Source organism: Monodelphis domestica, chromosome 3, assembly GCF_027887165.1.
Source record: "Monodelphis domestica isolate mMonDom1 chromosome 3, mMonDom1.pri, whole genome shotgun sequence".
Classification (NCBI taxonomy): domain Eukaryota; kingdom Metazoa; phylum Chordata; class Mammalia; order Didelphimorphia; family Didelphidae; genus Monodelphis; species Monodelphis domestica.
This window is the reverse complement of record NC_077229.1, coordinates 210934690-210955898: the sequence shown is the minus strand read 5'-3', so window position 1 is coordinate 210955898 and position 21209 is coordinate 210934690. Positions and strand designations below refer to the sequence as shown.

The following is a 21209-nucleotide window of genomic DNA, read 5'->3' as shown; positions in this document are numbered from 1 at the left end:
ATGATGTGCCAGAGGTGATGGTGATCCTCTTCATTATCTTTCAAACTTACATCCCTAAACTATTGGACTTGGATTATGAATCAATTCCCAATAGGTCTAATAACCCAACAGATGAATCTTGTTTTCTGACAAAAACAAATTTCAGGGAAGTGTGTAGGGTTGGTTAGCATACTTTTCCTGAAGCCAAAGAACCCTTCCAACCTTTCAGGGATATGTATTATTTGGACATAGACAATAGGGGAATTTCTTATGTTCAACAGGGGCTCTGCTTTTCCTTTTTTCCTTTCAAGAAAAAGAGTGAAAAGAGAATTCTGTTCATCCAACAAAATTAAGCTTAAAATTTTAAGATTGGTTTTCCATACCCAATGACATTTACATAGACCCTTATATTTTGCAAAACATTTTCTTTACATTATCTCATTGAAGCCAATAGATAAGGCACTCCTAAGACTCAGACTAGACAGTTAAAACAAAGTTTGGGTCCTCCACTTTTCCCATCACCTTCAATGGAAAAGGGTGTGATGTGAGATTTGGTTTTTGGTAAATTCCAAGAATCATTAAATGTCTTAAAGGTTTAGGGATGGGTATGGCAGAGACTGAGGCAACACAAATTTAGTTTGTCCCAGGAACTCACTCATCATGGAAAATATCGAGGACCTCATGATTTTTAAAATCTATCTGAAAGACTGCATGTGTGTGTGAGTGTGAGTGAGTAAATGAGAGAGAGAGAGAGTGTGTTAAGTGGAGGAGAGACTGATCATCCTACAAAAAAATGAAAGTACAGAAAAACTTCAACCTATATTATTATCTTCTTTATAAATCTTTAGAGCATCAGAGGATTAATGAGATGAAGGGGAAAAGGGCAATCCACTCAATCTGCATGGTTACCTACATGATAAAATGAGAGGTGACCCTGGAGTCCTAGGTAGGGTCCTAACTTTGCCACAGAAATGCCTTATGACCTGGATTCTGAGTTTCAGAACATGCAACTCCTTTACTCTTGCCTCTTAGAATTATGCAAATTACTAGGATGAGTCCATTTTTATTAGCCATGCTTAGGAAAATTGTGGATAGCAACAACAAAGTCCTGTGGTCATCCTCAAAGAGATAGTCCCCTTTAAAGCAGCAGGGTCCTATACAGACTGGCCAGAAAATAACCAAAAAGTGGTGGGGTAGCAGCCATTTTATCTCCTGCTGGTGGACAAAGTTCTAAAGCACCCACATTCTGACATCGCAAGGGCATCCCTCAAATATAGAGCAATTAATCAGCACCCCATCAAATAATGGCTATTTAAAACATTTGCCTCTAAAATGCTGAAGATGGATGCATCCTGTAAAGCAAGAATATGATAGGCAGTTAGGAGGCAGAGTTTCAAAAGAATTGGACTGAGCACAGAAGTCATAAGTATCAGCCTGTTTTTATTCTCTCTCTATGTAGATGGATAGATAATCTCCATCTAAGCTATCTGCTCTCATTTAAAATAAAGTGTGGGTAGGGGAGGAACAAGAGAGGCTTTCCACACTTGCCTAACTCTATGCCAGATTGGTGTTAAAACAAGAACTACTTATGATGGTAACACAGAACTTCCTCCTCTGCACTAATGGTCAAGGAGACAAAGAGTTAATGGAGCTCCCTGGTGGCTGAAGCTATTGCAAGGTCCCAACAAATCATGGGACGATGAATTGTTCTCTGTCATTCTCTCAGGGATGACTAATGTTTGATGAGGGGCCATGATCTAGGACTAGTCTGCATCCATGTTAGGTAGATAATGTTTCTTTCTATCAGTCTCTACCCCTTGTTTTGCATTTCTTTATTTTGTTTTTTTACCTAAAATATTTGACTTCCAATTTCATAAAATAGACTGGAGAAGAGGAAGGACACTGACCCCATGCATACAGCCCTTGCCAGATTACCTGTTTCCTTAAGTCCTGAGCCGATCTATGGAGAGTGTGGTGGTGGTTGTTAGCAGCAAGCCCTTTAGCTGAAGAGCCTGTGTTTGTGGCCGGGGGGTGGGTAGCAGCAGCCTGTTCCCTCCGGCTTTCAGCCCTGGGTTCACTGTTCTTCTCCTTCCCTGGTGTAGCCTCTTTGCTTCTGTGTTTTGGGGCAGGTTCCTTCTCCTTTGAGGATTTGCTGGACCCATTGAATACTAGAAGACATGAACAGAGTTGGTGCGAGTTAAATATGTCATATCTTCACAAACACCAATTAACCTTGGAAGAAACATAAAGTCAAGTTTCTTTAAAATGCCCAAAACTGAAATAACTCAAAAGATGACCTCACTCAAACAGAATGTTCAAAATTCATCTCAAGTGAGAAAAAAAAGCAAACCAACATCACATGGAAACCTTCAAGAATCACCCCTGCACAGAATGATGCAACCAGAAGCCAGGTAAACTTTCAGAATTACACGTTTCAGCTAAGTCAGACAAAAATGAATTCCAAGTTGGAAGAAAAGGCTGGAAATCTCTCTCTCCAAGCCTTGAGCCCAGGTGCCATGATAGACCTCTTCTCAGTACCACATATCACAAGACAAATGAGGTCTAGGAAAATAACAATTTCAGGATGAAAGAGATCTTTCAGATCTTCTTGTCCAATTCCCTCATTTTAGAGATGAGAAATCTGAGTCCCCGAAACATAAAGCTTTAAAAAAGGACAAAGCCAGGATTTAAACTCTAGTCACCTGGCTCCAAATTCGGAGGGAGCCCACTCATTTCACCTCCCTACTTTCCTTGTGCAGCAGACAATGATGCAATCCTCTTGAAGTACTCCTACAAAACAATTAACGGAGAAATAACATTCCTTTTCAAATATGGTCAAGTCTTATGTTCTTGTTCATTCTGGTGAGTGTGCTGTCTCCTAAGAGCCTGAATTAATAAGTGAAGCTTTAGCTGACTTATTTGTGGGTAACACAGCAGCACCAATGTCATCAGCACCTATTTTACATGGCAGAATCCTATTTGGATTCGATTCCTTACCTTACCATGAAATCAATATGACAACAGTAACAGGCATTTATAAATACGCCCTACGAGAAGCTTTTCTTCCTTTTCTTTTTCATCTGAACAATTTAAGAAAGACCCCCTTTTCTCCCTCCATCCTAGCCATACCCCTCTCCCTCTCTCCCTGGCAAAGCCCCGAGTCTCTAAAGAACACAGTGAGCTCCGGTGAGCCGCTGCCTCAATTCTCAATTTGACACCCTGAGAATTTCATTTCTAGTTCCTTCTACGTCCAAAAATACTTTGTAAATAAAGGAAAGCCAGCTTCTAGGAAACAACCCCAGAAAACCCATGTTTCCTCAATGACAATCGAAAAAGCATCCACTCTGCGCAAGCCAGTAGTATGTGCACCAGGGTCTGAGATAAACAGAAAGCAACATTCAAAAAAGAAATCACAGAACAATCATATATATTTTTTTTAATCAGGGGGCCATATAAACGATCTCTTCATTGCCAATCTCAGCCATAACCAGCTGTGAGAACATAGAGAATTCTCAAGTTCTCTGTTTCCTCCTGGAGAAAACAGAAGGTTAAAGACATGATACAAACCATAATGAGCAGCACTTGTTAATGGGCTAGAAATAAAGAAACATAAGCCAAACAGTGCCGGACCCGTTGAACAGTTGATGTGTGCTATTTGAGATAAACAACAGGAAAGCAAATATGCAACATATAAGAAGTAAATACAAAAATAACCTCAGGGGGCAGAGGAGTCAGGAAAGGTCACACTGGAGATGTCCTATGAAGGAAACGAGGCATGGAGGGCCATCAGGGAGAAAAGCAGAGAACAGAGATGCAATGTCATGTATAGGGAGCAATATCAAGTTGGCCTGCTCTGGCTGCATAGTGTAGAGCATGAAGTGGGAATCTGAAGGGGTTGTAGTAACCTTTGTGAAGGTAAACTGGAAAAGCTTTAAAATTATTAAACCTGGAAGGGAAAGAACTGCCAAATTCATATTCCCAAAGCATAAGTCAGACCATGCATGTCACTCCCTACCCCAGAAAATTCCAATGACTCCCTCTGGTTTCAATGTTTCGCCAAGCAGCAATAAACAGAAGTACTTGGTGTCCCTATCTTGGCTCTATCCCTTACTAGCAGTGACAATGGACATGTTCCTTCTCAGCATCTTTGTTTGTTCCTCTTTAAAAAGGGCCACTATAAATATATTCTCAAAATACCTTTCAAATATTACATAATTGAGTCATTATGGAGAGTATATGGATTTTAAGAACAGAAAACACTAACTAGTCACTTATTGCAAAGGAGGGAAACCACTCCACCAGTGATGGAGTGTGCACTGGTGCATCATGGGCTGGAAGAAATCCTACCTATTACAAATGAGAAGTGACTTGCCCAGGACCACAGGATCCTTGACTTTCAAATGACATAATATTTGTAAAGTTTGGCACACAGTAGGAGACTTAATAAATGCTTATTCCCTTTTCTCCTTTCAAATCCTAAGCTTTCTATGCTTCACCACCCTATCTCTTCTTATACTTTTTGTTTGTCAAAGTAGTCTTATTTTTCCTGAATATTTGAGATCAAGGGCACCGACGTGAAAGACCTAGAAATTGTTAGGCCCCTCATACCCAGATATCCCCCAAAGAAGTCCTGGCTATTTTGGAAAGCCAAGACAGACAAGTATACAGAAAGGCAGTCCTCATTCTAAGTGGCTTTAGGAATAATACCTGTATCACCATGAATTATTATCCTACTCCACCACAAATACCAAAATGAAAGAAATATTTTTTTTTGGATACACCAAAATACTTCCTGCAGTACTTTTTGAGAAAACAAAGACCTGTTAACAAAGAAAAGTAGATCTCCACTAGAGAATGGCTAAACAGATTATGGTACAGGAACATAATGGAATATTACTGTGCTATAAGGAGTGACCAAAGGAGTGAATACAGAATACATACATATATACTTAAATGAACTGTTGGAGAGTAAACAGTCAATAAATAATACATACCATGATAAAAAAAAAAAAGAGGAGGGGGAGGGGATAGCGGCAAAACCATCAAAATGAAGGTCCAAAATTTACAAAGAAAAATCATGGCCTCAAAGCAAGAATTAAGAGAAGAAGCCTTCCCAAGGCCAATGCTGAGACAACAGAAGGTCCTAGGGGGTGGGAACACTGAATAGGTATTAAGGACTGATTTTGTTGACTTTAATTCTTATTCCATTAATATTTTTTGTTAGAGGGATGGCTCTCTGGGAAATGGAGGCAGAGGAGGTGAAGCATGAGGAGACTTGAGAGACTTTTAAAAAAGATATTAATATGAATTAAAAGTGTTTCTAAAGAATCTCAATGATAACTTCTAGGCAAACACTCCATGTCATCATTCAGCAAAAGCTCTCAACCTGCTAACAAATTCTAAAGGGCTTGGGAAGAAAAAAGGGGAAATAACTGGAGGATGTTTGGGAAAGGAGGACAAAAGCATATCAACCTTTGCACAAAATGTCACTCAACAGAACAATTTTTAAAAAATAATTAACACCAGGCAAACAGAGTCTGCTAAACCAGAAGAGGAAGGACATTAAAAAAACCAGCCTGACACTAGGACCACTAATGACAGAGGGGTTGAGGAGAGGGGTGGCAGCAGGCTCTACCTGTATTCAAACAACACTTTCTAGATCACTGTTGCTACTTCATTGATGCAAAAGATAGCAAACAGGGCCAAAAAGTCAAATCTTGTGTTGTAGGGGGGTAGGGGTGGGGGTTGGGGAGAAGGGAGGGACAGGGGGCAAAGGAGATTGAACCAGAGACAAGGTGTATTTTGAACTCAACAGCTCATTAATTTTAAGTGTCGTGGGAACATGCCAGTTTTACTCTTCGGAGTAATTATCTTTTGTCTTAATTTGTAAGATTGTTGAGAGGGGGAGAGGAGGGAAAGGAAAAAAATATTCACTCTCCCAGGAAAAGACTAAAACCCTGTGAACATAAGAGAAGAGAGAGAAAGGCCTGATGTAAAGAAGTCCTTGTCACATTGTCCCTAATTAAAAGAAATAATTGGACCAGTCTCTTTCATTGCTTTGAACAGCATTAGGAAATTGTATTGTACTCATATACAAACAGCTTTATATTAATGAGCAGAGACAAATATACTGATTTGTAGACACATACTCCAGAGTTAAATGGCATTTAGACAACTGTTTGCATACCACCTCAAGCCAGTCCTTTAAACCAATAGCTCTGTATTTGTATTTAAAGCCATCACAGCCCAGCAGAGAAGAAAAAGATCTTTGCATACAATGAAGTAGAATGAGAAAATTCTCTGAGCCTATTTGTAATCTATAAAAAAGAGATGTGCTACATTTTCCTGAATGGAACTATTACTCTATTAAATATGTTTCCACAAATCTGATCCCATCTGCAGAAAACTGCATGGCTGTATCTCTTCTAAAGATACCAATTAGACTGAATCTCCATTCCTCTGCTGACTTGTAATGCTAAACTTTATGTACTCCTGCTGCCAATGGACACACCCCATAAAATATCTCCCAAGTTTCTTCTAAAGGAATATTCATAAGCCTATATCCAAAATCTATACAAACTTTCTATCTTCTGGATAAAGGCATTATGTAAATAAAAGACAGGTGACCAGGAAAAGTCCCTGCCAAGCCCCTCAGGCAAATAACTTATCTTTTCCAAACAGATGACAAACTATCTCAGCAGTATAAGAATTCTGCAGAAACCACAAGTAAACCTAATATTTCAAATGCCAGGGGATCATCCTGACCTTGGGAAGGATTGTTTTGTTTTTTTAAATTGAATAGAAGTAAAAAGAAAGTTTCTCAATCAGTGGCCTTTCCATATGCAACAGGTTTGCCCAGCTGTCCAGAAGGCCCAAGCCCCCCATCCCTCTCCCAGCCCCCAGGTGGTCAGTGAAGGGCCCCAGGTTGGAAAGCTTCAAAGGTCTGCACAGAGAAGGACAGAGGTTGAGAATGTGACCCAGCTTTCAGGGAAACCCCAAAACACACAATTCCTCCAAAATTAAATAGCAGACAATCACCATCCACTGACAAGGAGTCAGAGGGAAGGAATTTAAATGAAGAAAGAATGTCACTGCAGAGAAAGAGGAAGTTTCTGATCATGAGCCAGAAATGTAAATGCAAGCTTCATGTCATTACAAGGCATCCATGGGGGGAGCATGGGGGTGGGGAGCAACATGACAAGAGAATCAATCAACTGGCTGGCATTAAAGTCGTGTTACTGTACAAAAGCAGCACTTGTTTTCTGGAGGCAGTTCAACTTGGAGGTTCTATTGTCTCAAAACAATGGAATATCTGCCAACCTCCCCAACAGGTCAAAAAGGTTCTAGTATGTCGTGTGCACCTGAAACAGGGAACCCTAAGCAAAAACTGGGCTCCTACTTTAGCAAGAGGGACAGAACAGGGAAAAAGACATAAGAAACCCTGCCCCAGAATCCCTCATTAAATGAACACAGAGAGAAAATCCTGACCAGTGTAAAACTGAGATTTGAACTCTGGACTCCATTCCCCAGGAGTCCTTGCTAGCTCCTAGAATGCCCTCTAATCTCACTGAATTCTCACCTGGGAGGAGAGCAAAATTTTATTTAAAGGGTATTCCTCGTAGGCCGGGACTCTTTTGGGGCTTCCGTTTTGGAGCAGAGGTGGCTCTTCCATGATATGACATTATCTTGTCTAGGCCACTCTGGCCTAGGCATGTGTTTCTTATCCTGTCTTTTCTTTAATCTTTAATCTTCAATAAACCTCTAAAAAATATATAATACTCCTTGCAGAGAGAAACTAATTCTACCTGCCTCAGTCTCCCCTAAATTTTAATCTTTACACCAGGGACCTCCACAAAGCGGAGACTAGACAACAAGCCAGTTCCCTTCCCTGTTAGGCAGGTTTTAATCATGCTCAGAGCCTCAGTTATGGAGATTTCATATGGAAATAACACAAACTTTGTAGACTTTGTCGGCTCATTGGTCACCATTCCATCCCTGCTGGGGGAATCCCGGAGGAGGCCGCTGTGTTCACCAGCCCAGGCAATCCGGCAGTCCTGGGGAGGCAGCCCCCATGCCAGGACTCCCCCAAGTCCTGTCAGGCTTCCTGGCTCACTGGCCAGCTCCATATCCACCACCAAGCCAGCCCTCTCAATACTCACATGGGCTTCAAATGACCTGATTTTAAGCCAAGGTTTCACTTTTTACTCTGATAGAATCCTGTAGGATCCTGAGAGGAAAGCTAAGGATTCTGGCTTAGAGGTCATCTTAGTTAAACCCAGCTGGCTTCCAGAGGAAAAAACTGAGGCACAAAACACAGAGGGAGGATGCAACATAAATGCGATTCAGCTCCAGGTCCTCCAACACCCCATTCAACATTAGCCTTCTTTTGTTGACCAAAAGAGCACAATGTGAATATTACCCTATACTTTAATTAATGTTAATTTAATAAATTAGCAGAGTTGATTAAGCATATGTTATAGGAACAAAGTTATTAAAATTTATAAGTACACAAGAAAGAGGAATATGAAAAAATAATCAACACACAAAAATTGTCTGCAATGGCCCAAAAGATGAACCAATATGTTTAAATAAGGGCCCATTCTCCTACCCAAGGATTAAGAACTTTCTATAAAAATATTATATAAGACATTTCCCCCCACACACAAAATGGGGAAGAAACACTACAGTTCAGGACTACTCTAAAGGGTAAATTATAAGCTAACATTAGAATAATGAAGAGCTAGGATTCAAGTCTCAATTGCAAAGTGCTTTAAAGCTGCCTATACCCAGATGTAGAAAAATCTAAATAAACCACATTTATAACTAATTGTAATGATAAGACACTCCAAGAGTGAATTTGGGCAGCTTTGGGTTTTCTCCCTCACTAGAGGTTTTCTAGCAAAGGCTAGATGACTACTTGTCGACAGTATTGTAGAAAAGATTGATTTCTCCTCAGACATGGGTCATGCTAGTTAACCTCTAAAGTCTCTTGCAAGTCTGAGATTTGGACAATTCTGCCTCTGTGGTTTTATTGCAGTGTGTTGGAATGACAGAGATGGGCCTGACTACAACTAATAAACTAGAATACCCTGAAAAATAACAAAAAAAAAACTTCAAGAGTTATTTTAAAAAGGAAAGTATTTCTTCTGCATGTGAAATTGTTCAACTTACAAAAGTAATAATTTTGATTAAAAATTTTAACAAAAACCAACTATGTCTAAATATTTTCACACTAGTCATAATGGATTTTCTTAGGAAAAAAACTGGGAAAACCTGCTTAATGGATCATGACTACCAAGCAAATACTATCTATCATCTACATATATGCCAAAATAATCTTTTTTTTTTTTAACCCTCACATTCCATCTTAGAATCAATACTGCATATTAGTTCCAAGGCAGAAGAGTGGTAAGGGCTAGAAAACAGGGTCACACAGCTGGGAAGTGTCTGAGGCTGGATGTGAACCGTGGACCTCCCATCCGTCTCTGGGCCTGTCTCTCAATTCACTGAGGTACCCAGCTGCACCCCCCAAAATAACCTTCTTAAGGCATAGATATGAGCCATACCATTTTCCCTACTGAAAAATCTTAAGTGAATCCCCATTGCCTCAAAGATAAAATGGGGGACACCTCACCTTGGATTTTTTAAGACCCTCCAAAACCTGGCTGTAATTTATTCCTTATTATGCTCATCCACATACTTGACATTACAGCCAAACTGAATTAGCTATTGCTCTTGAACACAACATTCTGCCTCCCACAATTATGTATTTCCACAGTATGCCCTCAATAGCAGGAATACAACCCCTCTTCACTTTGACCTCTTAGAATCCTTAGCTTGCTTCTTTATCTCTTTGCCAATTTCTCTGCAAAGGTTTGCCTGAATTTCTTGATTGTCTCAGGCTATATGCCTCTGATATCTATGTTTTATTAGCTTACAAGGTAATAAAGAGGTAAGAAAAATGGAAAATCCTAGAAATTCAACTCAACAGTTAGCTGAAACCATCAATAATTTTAGCAAAGTGGTAGGATAGAAAATAAATTTACATAAACAATGAAGAAATAGAAATCCCATTTAAAATGGCCAAAGATAGAATAAAACACCTGATAATTTACCTGCCAAAACAAACAAAAGAACTATAAGATCATAAATATAAGATTTAATAACTTGGGGGAATATTAATTGTTAATGGTTGGCCAGAGCCAATGTAATTAAAATGACAATCTCACCTAAACTTAACCTACAATTCAAAGCCATTCCTATTAAATCAACAAAAACTTACTTTGTAGAGCTAGAAAAAAAACAGTAAATTCATTTGGAAGAACGAAAGATCAAGGGTACTAAATTAATAAATGGGAAAAAATGTAAAGAAGTCTCCTAACAATACCAGATTTTAAACTGTATTCATCAGTGAGTAGTAATTATGGGCTAAGAAATTTTTGAAAGGTATATCAGAGGAACAGTACATGACATACAACAAATAGTAAAAGACTATAGTAGCTAGCTTATATTTGACAAAAGCATAGATACAAATTTTGAGATCAAGAATTCACTATTTGGTAAAAATTCTGGGGCAAAAGAATTGGAAAGGAGTTTGGCAGAATCCAGGTATAGACCAGCATCTTACACCATTCATTGATAGAAGACCAAAAGGAATACCTAGACAGAATAGAAGATATCTTAAGCAAATCAGAATAATAGGAAACCCAGTATCTATCATATTTGTGAATACAAGAGAAATTTATAAGTAATGGAGAACATTTTGTGATGTAGAATGGATAATTACATACTTTAAAAGTTTCAATACAAAATAAAACTAATGTAGCCAAGATCTGAGAGAGAAAAATGTATAAACAGTTTCTAAGATGGAAATCTCATCTCTAAAACACATAGAGATCTTTGTAAAATATTTAATAATAAAAGTATCTTCTTAATGGCAAAAAGATATAGTTTTTGGATGAAAAAATCAAAGTAATATACAGGCACATGAAAAAATACTCTAAATCACTACTAATTAGAGGAAAACAAATCAAAATAATTATGAGATATTGCACACTTATCAGATTGACTAAAATGTTACAAGAGTGATAGGGCAAATGTTGGAGGTAAATGGCAAAATGAGGACACAAATACACTACTGATGGAACTCTGACCTGATCCAACCATTTTGCAGAGCAATTTGGAATTATGCCCAGAGTTATAAAACTGTGTATCCCCTTAGACACAGCAATACCATTGCTGAGTCTGTTGCCCAAGGAGATCAGGGAAAAATTAAAAAAACCCTCCACATCCCAAGATATTTATAGCATTTCTCTTTGTGGTAGCAAAGAATTAGAAATTGAGGGGATGTCCATCAACTGGGGAATGGCTGGAGAAACTATGGTATATATGATTGTCATAGAATACTACTATGATGTAAGAAACGATAAAAAGGTTAATTTAACAAAATAAGCTGGAAAGATTTACATGAAGCAATGAAAAGTGAGATGAGTGGAAACAACACTATATAAAGCTATAGAATTAAAATTAATATGTAAACGTCCACCCTCAGAGAATGAACTGAAAAAGAGAAATACAAAAGGCACTTTACACACACAGGCCCCTTTTTCTCAGTTAGTATCTTCTTTGGGGAGAGGGGTGGGGGGAAGGAGGGGAATTAGATATGAAAAAAATTCCATTAATTTTTTTTTTAGTTAACTTACAGATATACAAGTTATAACAAGAGTATAAGGTAAGCTCCTTCAGGTCAGGAAATGTTTTACCTTTGCATCCCAGTTCATTCAACGTATCAGGCACTTAATCAATACTTAATCACTGAATTTACTTTTTAATACCTAACAATAGATAAACATTCTAAAAAACAATGACTATTTATAAGAATGCTTGTAGTAGTTGAAATTGGTTACTATAAATATGGAATGGTTCCTGTGTATATCGATATTGTATAATTTGATACCCTGTATCTTTCGTAATCATAAGCTTTTTATTTACAACTGATTTCTATTAAAACTAGAAAGAGGGAAAAAAACTGTGCGAGCAAAGTACTAGCTGTCATTGAATCAAAGAACACAATTTCTTCAACTTGGGGACAGCAAGGTGACTCAGTGTCTTTTCTCAGAGCAAATCCTAATATGTGCTATGAGGCTCAAATGACATAACAGAGCTCAAGCACTCTGAAAGTCCTAAATCATTACAGAAAGGGCAGTTATCATTCTTATATTCATCAGGTAATAATTCATTTATTCTCTGAGCCTTTAACATTACTTCTGATAAGCAAATGTTCAACAATTGTCTCCCCCCACAAAAAGTATTCATACTTAAGTTTAATCTGCATCATAAACACTTTAAGTCTAAAATCAATAAAATAAGTCAGTCAAGCTCTTATCAGTAGCAATTGTCATTTTCTGAAGTATAAATGTTAACACTGAACTTTTTTTAAAAAAATACAAGTATTCGTTCCAAGGCAGAAAAGCAGTTAAGGGCTAGGCAAGCCAGTGTTACACAGCTAGGAAGTGTCTGAGGCCAGATTTAAACCCCGGACCTCCTGTCCTAGGACTGGCTCTCAATCAACTGAAGGTGAGTTGGATCATTAGAACTGACTCCAACATAACCCTAAAACTGTCCTGGAAGCCCTGATTATTAAAACTGTATCTACATGTAATCTGGAGGAGGGGGAATATAAAAAATAAAAATAAGCCAAAAGACATAAAAAATATGAATATGGTACCCAAAGAAGCTAAAAAGTTTCCTGAGCTCATGAGTAACTCAAATGATATAGGAGAAAGAGGGCTGGATTTTGAATCTTACTATTTAGGTTCAAATGCCAGATTTGACACTTGCTACCACTTAACATTTCTGGGGCACAGTTCCTTCATCTATAAAAGGAAAATAATGAAAGAGTGGGGTCAGTGCATAAACTATCTTCCAGTTCTATCTGTGAGGCTAGAATTATATTTATAAACTTAGCTGCATATTTTAATTTGCTCACAATGAATAGAATGCTCCCTATTTATAAAAATTCTGTGAAATTCACTGGTCTTAAAAGAACAAGGAAAAAGGCACACTGAGGAAACCTCTTAATTTTTTAAATGCAGAAAGCTAGAGATCTCTTCATTCTATCACCAAAAGCTGATGAAACATCCCCCAGGAGGCAGCTGACTGCTCCTCCCAGGCAAATGCCAAGCAGAAATTTGGTACAGTAGTTCAAATGATTGCTTTCTGGCCTTTAAACACCATGCCCCCAGTGTGAATCCAAAAGCAATTAAATCATTCCAGCTGGGAGTCCAATGACATGCTCAGTTTAAAAAGTCTACATGGAAATGCCCTCTTGCCAGCAAAACCCCTGCTATTTCCTCCCATTGTTGGTTAAGGTGACACACATTTAAAGGAACAGGCAGAATTTAAACTGAACAAGTTCAAAAAATTAAAGGGAGGCCATATTCTAGATTCTAAACAAGCTTAAATCCATTTGTAACTCATAGATTCCTTTGGTCTATTTAACATTCCTTGTTGCAAAAACAAGCAATTTAATTAACTTCAGAAAAGTTTACTATTCAAAAATTATGCTTTAATGACAAATCCCAGTAATAACTGAACACACCCAATTAAATTTCATTCTGTACTGGTACAGAGTATGCTGCTAGAAATTGCAGGGGACTGAGTGAATCAGAAGTAGAAAGCTATGTATATCATAAGAGTTAGTTAGTCATGAGAATCTCAGGAAGGTTCATGCCTTGCTACAACCTGTTTATCCTATATAGCATTCTCTAAGAAAACTATAATTAACAATCTGCCAATAGCTGGTCAATCCGCTGAAATGTGGAAATGATATGAAAGCAGATTGTCCATCTGGCTCATCATTCTCCCTTATGACAAAAATGCCAGTGTCTCAAACAACTTGTTTAACTCCACAGTATTTAAATAATCTCTTCAGGTGCTTCCTGATCACAAAGCTACCTTAGCTGTGGACAATCACTACGCCCCAAATACTCTGCTTACTCAGGTCAACCAGCCACAGCACACACCAAAGGAAATGCAGATGCAACCCTTGTACCTTCTGACCCTCCTCAACTGTTCATTAGGTGAAATGACTAGGTGGCAATGGCTAAGTGAAACTAATCAAATTGGCTATCCGTGCTCACAAGAGGACTTCGCATGTCCAGAACCTGAAGCAGCCCCCTCCTCTGTCTAGGGGAGCGGAGAAACAAAGACATTCATCCATTCAACGGGAAAGAGAGTTGGGGGCCTTCATGGGAGAGTACACATACATACAGAGGTGCTGTGATTGGTGCTTAATACAAAAATATGACCCACCCCCTTCTAAGCCCTCCCCCACATGGGGTCAGAATCTACTTTATTAGAAGACGAAAAACATCTGCACTGTACACAGCAAATGAAATAGACAAAAACTAGAGTCCTATGGAGATGAGCAATTAGACAGACAGAGAGACTAAGCCAGGAAAAGGAAAAAACAAACAAACCAAAATATAAAAACAAATACCATTTGTTTTAAGTTCTTTGCCCCTTTTTGTGTTCTCAACACTTAGAAGCACACATAATAAATGCTTATTGATTATGAGAAAAAGAAAACAGAAAAAAAAATATTCAATCAGTAAGCACCCCAGGTAGGCTACTAGACCTGAAGTCAGGAAGACTCCTCTTCCTGAGATCAAATCTGGCATCTGACAATTCCTAGCTGTGTGACCCTAGGCAAGTCATTTCACCCTATTTCCCTCAATTCCCCATCTGTAAAATGAGCTAGAGAAGGAAACGGCAAACCACTCCAGGATCTTTGACAGGAAATATTCAAATGCAGTCATGAAAAATCGGATATGACTGAAAATGAAAAACAAAACTGCCCGGCACTGGGTCACCTGCAAGACAGAGAGTATCTATTTAATCATCCCAACATCCCTGGGAGGTAGGTGCTAGGAGGACCCCCATTTTTCAAAAGATGAAACTGATGGAGACAGAGACTCATCCAAACTCACACAGCTAAATGTGTCTAAGACCAACTTGGAACATAGTTCTTTCCTGACTCCAGGACCAGGTGGACCCCCTGGACACCTTCCACAAAGTGATCTCATTCACGGTCCTGAATACATCCTCTGGCCCATAGAGTTGTACGGTCCAGGGCACAATCTAGGACTGGCAATGGGGAAGGTCCTAGGATCAAGGCCTAGACTTCAACTATCTTTTTTGCCTTAATAAGTGAAAACTGCTATGCATTCAAAAGGCCCTTCTTTGACCTTGGTCCTCCCCCCACCCCCAAATACTTTTCACAACGGTAGAGTTGAACAGGTCTGTATGCTCTGTTTACTTACACAGGGAAGTTTTATATCTATATATGAACTGAAGTCTATATACTCATTATTGTTTTAAAATTTTACTTTAGTTTCTTAAGAAAAATAAAGTGGGGGAAGCTGGGTAGCTCAGTGGTTGGGAGCCAGATCTAGAGATGGGAGGTCCTAAGATCAAATCTGGCCTCAGATACATCCCACCTGTGTGACCCTGGCTAAGTCACTTAACCCCCATTGCCTAGCCCTTACCACTCTTTTGTCTTGGAGCCAATACACAGTATTGACTCCAACATGGAAGGTAAGGGTTTAAAAAAAAAAGAACAGAAAAAGAAAATGATTCAACCATTTAAAATAAAAGCATGAACTATAAAGCTCCATTTAAAAATATTAATATTATACGTCATTTGGGGGAAACTCTCATCCTACAGTGACCAAAACGAAGGACAGAAATGAATAGAAAACAAGAGAGATAGAGGAAAGATTAAAAAGGAAAGAATGGAGAGATAGGGAGTCATTTAGAAACACAGAAAGCCATTCCAAAGAAAGAAGGAAAAACAAAAGAAGGAAAGACATGGAAACTGAATAAGAATTTCATGGAACAGTATCTTCAATTTGGGGTATTTAGGCTATCTTCCCCCCACCCCAAGATGTAAAAAAAGTATGTTTCATGTTTATGACCAAGGCACCTAAGGGAATAATAGTTCATGGAATTTCTTTAACAAACCACAAAAATTAAATCCAGTGATCCAAATCAGAGACTAGCTATTCCTTACATCAAACTGAAAAGGTATATGACTATCAACACTTTTGAACAAGGTTCAATCAAATTTAGGAAAAGTGAACCTAAATATTTCCAATTCTGCTCCTAATTGGCCAGTAAAAATATAATTGAAACTGAATGCCTGCTCCTTCAGGGACAAGATTAAGAATCTTGAAGAAACATGAGGGAGGCTTCAACTGAGGGGCTCAGAAAGAGGGATCCAGGGCTAGCTCTGGAATTTTGTGGGTTCAAGTCTGGTCTCAGATACTTCCTAGCTGTGTGACCCTGGGCAAATCATTTGACCCTCAGTGCCTAACCCTTACAGCTTTGCTGCCTTGGAACCAATATATAGTATTGATCCTAAGACATTAAGGTTTTTAATTATTTTTAATTATGCACTGCAGAAAATGACCCCAGGGAGAAAAAATGTATGCAAGTATAGCATGATGGTCTGGCAGTAAAGCTGACCCATGGGTTTAAAATAGAACTAACCTCCACATAAGCCTTCCTCCCACTCTACTAAACTGTGGGGAAAGAGCCCAGGATGCAGCTAGGGAGAGCTGTCCCCTCCACACAGAAGTCAATTGCCTTGGAGAATAAAGTCTGTAAAAAATGAACCCCACAATGTTGGAGGAGGCCAAATTAAGATTTGGGGTTTAGCACCCAGGGATAGCATGAACTAAAGCACCAGAAACGGAAATAAAATCCCTAGGCACACTGTGCTATAAATGTCTTGAGTTTTTAAAAAATAATCTAAGCCAAATTTTTAAAAGCATTTCAAAATAAGAACTAAAAACAGCCATTACCATCGATAACTCCCACCCACCCACCCCCCACAGACATCCCTACGAAAAGTTCCTATCACCTGATACCAAGTGATACACCTCCTGTCTTCCCACAATCATGTTGAGGCTCATGATGTCAAAAGAAAATCAAAATAATGAGATCCATGCACATGTAGAATGAAAATCTGACATCAGGAGTAAAATCTTGTCTTTAAAAATATGTATAGGAAAATCCATTCTCTTCATTAGCCTGACTCAAGAAGGAAGAGAGGAAATTTGTTTTTGTTTTGATTTTTCAAAAAAATTGAATTTCAACAAGTACCTAGGGTAGGGATCAACAAGACAAATTCATTCAATTGACTGGCCACACTGCAATAGCAACATCATTAAAATACATTTTGACTAAGGTTGCCTTTGTGGAAATAATCAGTGTGATCTATACCAATGATTATTAGTAAGATAGCAAAACTTAGGAAACAGGTCTAGTCCCTATTTTCACCCATCCATACATTGAGCTCACATTTACTCTTTTGTTTATTATCCTTTCAACTAAAATAGAACAAGAAAATTAATTCTTCCTCAGGGTAAAAAGAAAAACATCCTAAGTGCCCATTTCTCTTTTTCTACAGTCTGTTAGGAGTTCACATATTTTCATGGCTTTTCCTATCAACTCTGATGATTAACATCTCTATTTCCCACACTAATATCTCACTCCAGCTGCAAGTCAACATCCCCAAATATCTGGGTTATTGGAAAGCTCAAAGTGAACCAAACTTCCACCACCAAAAAACAAACAAAAAAAAAAACACAACAAAAAACCTATTTCTCTACATTGTAATCTTTTGATTTCAGAAAACCAACCTTCAAAAAGATGAAAAATTAATGAATTTTTCCCTTCCCTTCCACAGCCCACATTTGGTAGCTTTACAAGTTCAATGTGCCTTCAAAAGGTACTTCATCTTTCTTTTCCATTTATACTACCCATATTGCCAGTGCAGGATTTCATGCAGCAAAAAGATCAAGCCTATATATACCCCTACAAGTTTCTGAGAGTGTTTCTGGGACACATCATAATTTCCACGGGGCCAGAGGTTCTTAACCTTCTGTGTCCTGTACCCTTCTGGCAGTGCGGTAAAACATTTGGACACCATCTCAGAAATAGGTTTGGTCATAAAATTGAGTGTCTGTTATAAGTAAATAGCAACAGCTGTCCTATGCAGGTCTTGTTTTTCCAACTAAAGTATGTATGTATATATATATGTGTATATATATATATATATAAGTTCACTGAGGCAAGGATAATGACTTGCACTTCTTCATTATCTGCCACAATGATAATCCATCAGTGAAGACTTTATTATGTGACAAAGTGTGTTAAGTGTTGGGAAGCAAAAAGACAACAAGCAAGCAGTCCTGGCAAAGCATGATAATGTTAGGTAAAGAGGATACGATCAATAAATACTTCTTGACCAAGTATTACTAATACTAATATATACCAAGTATAACTAATATCCCCAACTGTGATCATAGCTCCTAAAAGTTAGTAACTTAGCTTTGTCCCACCACATGACAAAAGGTGCCTCATGATAAAGATTTCTGAGAAAAATAAATATGCAATATTAAAGCTTCTCCAATCACCAATTTAAATAGCCCCATTTCTGGCAGATATGAATACAAGAAGTCATATGAAATCCATCCAATTTTTCCTATCTTGCCCATGGGCTGTCATCCCCATTTCTTCCTGCAGAAGGCCAGGCTTAGGAAAGGTAGGTGACAAAAGGGAGATATGGAGCATAAATCACTTTTCTCCCTCCAAGTCACTTTCCCCTGCTATAAAATGAAGAAAATAGACTAGGTTTCTCAGGTTCCTTCCCCTAATAAATATTCTTTCTATCATATTACTTCCAAACACATCTGATCTCACTGTCTCTTAGCTGTGTGAGGCTATCAGGTCAAGTACAAATAATGCCATTTACTCCCTGTGGCATAACCCAGGATCTCCTTCAAGGAATCTATGATGTTCAAGGACTTACCATGTCCATTGTGAACATGTTTGTGTGTTTTCCCTTTCCTGGGGGTTGACTGGCATGAAGACGAGGCGTTGTTTGTGGCTGCTTTAGTATCTTCTGTTTCTTCATCTTCTTCTTCTACATCCTCCTCATCCTGAGAGCTTCCAAAATACACCATGTTGTTGGGCAGCGCTGGGGAACCTGGGGAGGGGGTATGAAAAAATGGCCTCATTAACAGAAACCCCTCCACAGTGTATAATGGCTAGAAACAATGATAATGTGTTGGCTGTCTTGATGGGTATAAGAGATGTGTGAATAAATAACAATATCTGTACTTCTGACAGTGAACATTAAATAATAAGTCTAACATCCAGGGAATTCAGTTCTAACTTGTCATTTCATAGGCAAAAAAGAAATACCGCTAGCCTAAAAACAATATTATTTAACTTTCATAGTGCATGAATGCAATTTCTTAAGGATCTTCCATCTTAAAATCAATACTATGTATTAGCTCTAAGGCATAAGAAGAAGTGTAAAGTCTAGGCAATGGAGGTTAAATGACTTGCCCAGAGTCCCATAGAGAAGAAGTGTCAGAGGCAGATTAGAACCCAGGACCTCCGGTCTCTGTGTTTGACTCTATTCACTGAGCAATGTGGGTGCCCCCTTCTTTAATAATTCTTACAATGATATAAAAAATATAAAAAATGAGAATGAGAAATTATTCCCCCTTAGGAATACAGGCCATTCTGAGTTTCAAATTTTGTAAGTTATATATTTCAGAACACACCACAAAACATAATACTGTTGATTTTAGTAGAGATGCCAAGTCATGGGTAGCGGTAGAAACAATTCTAGAGAAGAATTTTTATTTATGGAAGAAAAAGGCACTGATCACAACCCTTCCCACACTTGCCATCTCAATTCTCAAGATATATTTCAAGAGGTGTCATGGACAAAAAGGTGCTACAAATGATTAGTTTCCAGATTTTTTGATCAAGCACTTATCAGTGAAAATTTTTTAAGCACCTATGCCAACCTTGGATATTTACTGACTTAAAAATTATATACATGCTATTTTACTAATAATGATGTACATTATAAAACTTTCACAAAAACAGGAAAAGTGTAAGATAAAAGACAAATAATATTTGCTCCTTAGCAAAATAATTCTGGTAGTTATAGGATTACCAAGATACATAGGCAGTTGTATCTTGGTAATAGCTCATAATATCAAAAGCCATTTCCTAACAAAGAAGTAGTCAAAACAGAGGAAGAAAAAACAATTATCTAAAGAAAAATTACAAGTCATTAACAATATGCAAAAGTCCAAGTAACTACTAATAAAATAATGACAAAACAACTCTGAGGTGTGACCTCACACTTAGCAAATGGGCAAAAATGACACAGGATAGAAATATTCTGAACTGTATATTGATACAACCATTCTGGAAATTATGGTAATAAAGTGGTTTAAATGAATACACCCTTTCTCTTAGAGATTACACTGCAAGGAAGACACTGGGGGAAAGGGGGGAAAAAAAGATAATGGGGGGAAAAAAGGCTCCAGAGGCAGCTGGGAGGCTCAGCAGATAGAGAATCAGGTCCAGAGGCAGAAAGCCCAGGGTTAAAATTTGGCCTCAGACAATTGCGAGCTGCAAGAACTTGGACAAGTCAAGTCACTTAACAACACTGCCTAGCCCCCACCACTCTTTAAAACCAATACACAGAATTAATTCTAAGATTTGGAAAACCACATCTAAAAAATTATACAAAAATTTATATTAGCTATTTTTTGTGGTAGCAAAGAACTGGAAACAAAATAGATAGATTTTAATTTAGAATTGAATAAATAAGCTATGATAAATAAAAGTAATACAATATTAACTTGCTTTAAAAAAAGACAAACATGTCAAACAAAGAAAAGTGTGTAAAGAATTACATAGGGGGCAGCTTGGTAGCTCAGTGGATTGAGAGCCAGGCCTAGAGAGGAGGTCCTAGGTTCAAATCTGACCTCAGCCACTTCCTAGCTGTGTGACCCTGGGCAAGTCACTTGACCCCCATTGCCTAGCCCTTACCACTCTTCTGCCTTGGAGCCAATATACAGTATTGACTCCAAGACAGAAGGTGAGGGTTTAAAAAAAAAAAAAGAATTACATGAACTGGTTCAAAATGAAATGGCAGAGCCATGAAAACAATATATACAATGGCTACAATAACATAAATATAAATAAAAAGAATAACTACAAACAACAGAAAATGATAGGTGCAAATTTACAAAGAACAAGCTTAACACCAAAGAGACAGGAGAAGACATTTACATCCACTCTCTGAGGACATGGAGGTGGAGGGGAGAAATACGAATTGGAGACAGAGATTC

General features: G+C 38.2%; 1 protein-coding gene across 7 annotated transcripts in view; it reads right to left on the bottom strand.

The window, feature by feature from the left end:
- The window catches only part of JARID2 (jumonji and AT-rich interaction domain containing 2), a 309369-nt gene that overhangs the window by 45069 nt on the left and 243091 nt on the right, over positions 1–21209 (bottom strand). For all 7 annotated transcript variants that reach the window (XM_056823455.1, XM_056823456.1, XM_007487918.3 and 4 more), the window contains 2 exons: positions 18857–19033; positions 1915–2147 (listed from right to left, as the gene is read on the bottom strand). In XM_056823455.1, coding sequence (XP_056679433.1) covers positions 1915–2147; positions 18857–19033 — 410 coding nt within the window. The remainder of the gene's footprint in view (positions 1–1914; positions 2148–18856; positions 19034–21209) is intronic.